Source organism: Gavialis gangeticus, unplaced genomic scaffold (genome assembly GCF_001723915.1).
Source record: "Gavialis gangeticus isolate Ggan-Ray unplaced genomic scaffold, GavGan_comp1, whole genome shotgun sequence".
Taxonomy (NCBI): Eukaryota; Metazoa; Chordata; order Crocodylia; family Gavialidae; genus Gavialis; species Gavialis gangeticus.
The window spans coordinates 33,476,957-33,480,768 of record NW_017729004.1 but is presented as its reverse complement, the minus strand read 5'-3'; the positions used below and the strand labels follow the sequence as shown (position 1 = coordinate 33,480,768).

The 3,812-nt window shown below is 38.6% G+C and overlaps 1 protein-coding gene across 6 annotated transcripts in view; it reads right to left on the bottom strand.

Annotated features, from left to right (window-relative positions):
• ARHGAP12 (Rho GTPase activating protein 12) overlaps nucleotides 1-3,812 on the bottom strand; it is a 183,643-nt gene that overhangs the window by 15,739 nt on the left and 164,092 nt on the right. For all 6 annotated transcript variants that reach the window (XM_019508204.1, XM_019508201.1, XM_019508205.1 and 3 more), the window contains one exon: nucleotides 2,832-2,934. In XM_019508204.1, the coding sequence (XP_019363749.1) occupies nucleotides 2,832-2,934 (103 nt within the window). The remainder of the gene's footprint in view (nucleotides 1-2,831; nucleotides 2,935-3,812) is intronic.

Here is a 3,812-nt window from a genome sequence, read left to right as displayed (position 1 = left end):
TCCAAACTCTCAGAAAGTCCCTTCTTATAGATCTTAAAAAAAAAGAGGATTACTCACAACACTGCCTCAGGCACATGTGATTTATTACAACTACACAATTTACAGTTTACCTTGGATTTTAGTCTTCCATATTAAAAAAAAAAAGAATCAAACCTCCTCAGTGTGAAGTCTCGCCTGCCGTGAAAAGTTAGCTTTTCACATAAGCCCAGAAGCAAAAAATAAAATTATATTTGAACAAAATAACTCAGTGACTAAGAAACACTTGCACTCAGTCCTCACTCTGAAGTAATGATAAAAAGTTATTACTCCTTTCATGTTATAAAAGATTAATTTATATTAGTATTAAATTAATTGCAATTCAATTGCTAATTTAACAGTGGAGGTATTTATAGATGCTGCATTTAGATGAAAATAAAACAAGTAAAACAACCAATTCAAGAACACTTTTCCACTTTGGCTAATACAATATAATGGACAAAGCAAACAAAATATGTGGTATTTTAAAACTGTATAATAGTTTGGGGAAAAAAATCTATTTGTGTGTTGTTGTCTCGTATTATCTATACATAACAAAAAGCAAGATGTAATTTTTAGGTAAGCTACAAACATTATTATCACCTACAAATTGGCACAGTGACACAGAAGCAATTCAAAGTTAGGATATTAACGTAGGAGGCCTTGGTTCAAAACACTCCCTCTGCATGATTTAAAAGATGGACCTAAACCTGGGCCTCACCTCCCAGGAGAATGGCTACCTACCAATCAGGTTACATGGTGGTCTGGGGTGAGTCTCTGTTCCCTCGCAGACATTAAAAAAAATGGAATGATTGGGCTGTGAGATATTTTACACTATACTTCTGCCACACCAAACATACACTGGCAGGAGGCATGTTTGGGATGGGGCATAAAATTCCTTAAATCCCAACTGTGCAATTGGCACAGGACAAAATGGCACCTGGGACTGTCCCCAGCCTGATCCCATCGACTGGAAAGGGAGTGACTGTTTCCCAAAACCTGGGGCTGCCCTGTGCCCAATCCTGACACTAGGTTGAGTTTCAGGATTGGGAACAGAGCAGTGTTAGGTCTTAAAGTGTGCTGTCAGCAGTGTGCATGCGACCAGGTGACTGCTCACTGAAGTAAACAGCTGGGGATTTGGGAATTCCTCTATCCCCAGCTGCCCATGCCACAAACCTGATAGGGGCGCACATTTAGCCAGGAAGCTCCCCAGTGCCCATGCTCCAACTCAAAAGCTTCCATGTACAAGTGTATGCAGCTGAACATCTGTGAGGTCTTGGACCCCAGCTGTCTGTGACACAGGCCCAGGAATGGGGTGTTCAGCCTGGATTTAAATGTCCCCACATAAGGGAGTCCTTTGGCTTACAGTAAAGGAACATTTAAAACCATACCATGAAGCCCAATCTTGCATGCCACACACTGAAACACAATACATACCCATCACAAACATGTTCTACATTCCACATGGAACATCTTTGTGGCTGACTTGCCATTTTATCAGACCATAAATAGGTTGAAAATGTGGCATGGTCCAATGTATGGCTCAATTAACATGTTACTCATGGCAGAAATGTAATGTCTGCCAGGATACGGTCACTCCTGTTTCATCTATTCCATATTTTATGAATGTCAATAGTCATTGGGAAGGCACAACTTGAAGGCCCATCTAGTAGTTAAGAATACTCTTCAAAGAGGACAGAAACCAGAATTGTTCCAATTAAGATGTAATTATTTATACAAAGTAGAACATCTTTAACAGGAGAGACTACCTTAGAATACCCTAACAGCTGCGTGACTAGGGCATTCAAGAGCGGAAACCCGAAGTCAAGCTCCTGATCTAAATAAGAGAAGAGGGAATTTGAATCTGGGCCTTCTAGCTCCCTGACTAGCATTTCAAACACCGAGCTATAGGCTAGGGGGTCTGTTGTCACCATTGGCACTTTTTCTGTATTGTACAAATGGTACCTTGAAAGGAAAAAAAGTAAAATGAACTATTAAATGAGATGTTTTATACCATGGCTGTCCGATGGGCAGCCTATGGGTGGTTAATGTGTAGCCATTCAACCTGTGGGCCCTGAAACCTTGTCTGTCCCACTATCATGCCAGAGACACAGAGACTTTTTACTGTTTAGAACTTGATTATACAAACATTAAAAGCAAACAGTGAAAGTGTAAAGGTATGTGGCTTTCCCAGGGGCTGAGCATGAAACACTTGCCAGCAAAAAGCAACCCTCCGCCCCCAATGTCACTGTAGGTTGAAACCTCCTTCCCCCATGCCCCTCATGGAGTTATATGTGAAGGACCAGCTGTCCATTTTCCACCTTGCAAAGTACCCCCTTGATGGCCCAGCATGATGAAAAATTGATGCACATTTTGTTGCAAGGTGAAGTGTCCAAATTTGGAGAAAGGAAGAGAGAGAGGAACCGACTTCTAGACAGAATGACAAATTAAGTTTTACAAGGAATTTTAAAATGTGGAATTTAAAAAAAAAAATTAATGTACATATGTAGGTCTTGAAAAGCTTATGCAAATAAATTAATGGAACTTAAAATCAGACAGTTAAGTTTCAAAATTATGAAAAGCAGTAATAATTCTTAAATATATAGATGTTGCACTGTGCTTTGGCACATAGCTGGTAAGATTCTTTGAGTAATATTAACCTCATATTTGCTTTCTTCTCATCTTTTGGCTTAAAATAATTTATACTTATAGCATAAGAGAACTTCTTTGTTTAAATTAAACCTTCTTCCAACCATAAAAAGCTAGGTGGGATCAACATAATCAATGGAAACTTATTAAGAGTTAGCTGTACTTACAACGAAGTTTCTTAGAATCCTTATTATCCTTCTCTTTGTCTTGCTTTTCCAGCCCTGGGGAATCTGGTACATCATCTTCTAATGCCTCATCAGACTCTACTGCCTATTTTAAAAAAAATTATATACAGGTAAATCAGGTTGACTCTTGCAGATTAGAGGACACAGTAATAATATATTTTAATCACACTCCTGGGAAATCCCATCTGCAATAAAATAATGCTTAAAAAAAAATACTAAACTAGTGATCTTTTGGAACTGTGATGTCATAATCTATTATGTTATTTTCATTTCTGTATCAGTAAGAATAGTATTTAACCATTAACAATTATGGGAATAATTTAGAAGATAAAATACAGAAAATGTTATTGAACACTCAAAAAGTGAATTGAATACAGTCAATGTTGAGGAATGAGCAGGAAAAGAACACATCTGATGAGACTTCAAAAGCCTCAAACAATGTATACATATGGTATTTTTTCCACAGGCAAGTAAACAATACTAGCTATTTCATTATTCCCCCTCAGAATTATTATTATTATTATTATTTTATTTTTTTTAAAATCAGCGTGAGGACAGGGTTACTTCCTATAAACATACAATAGTTACCCTACCTTTAAATCTTGAAGTTTGCTGTTTCTGTAACATGACTGTTGGCAAAGCATTATTGGACATATTGCCAGAACCATGCACTGAAATCAGTGTGATACAATGATCTTGTTGGCTTCTGAAAACCTTGCCCTGCGCATCAACGTTCATGTTTTCTCAGCACATTAAGTTGCATCTGAGCAATTCTATCAGTGTGGAATATTTTCCACAATCAAAGATTCCAACCATTCAGCACTTAAATTAGAGTAGTTCTGGGAGCTGCCACCTCCCTGCTGGGCCCCCCTCGGGCCCTAGGGGAGGCACACCTGGGCCAAGGGTTAGCGAGGATTTAGTTAGGGAGCTTCTGGAGGGGCTGGACGTTTTCAAGTCAGCCGG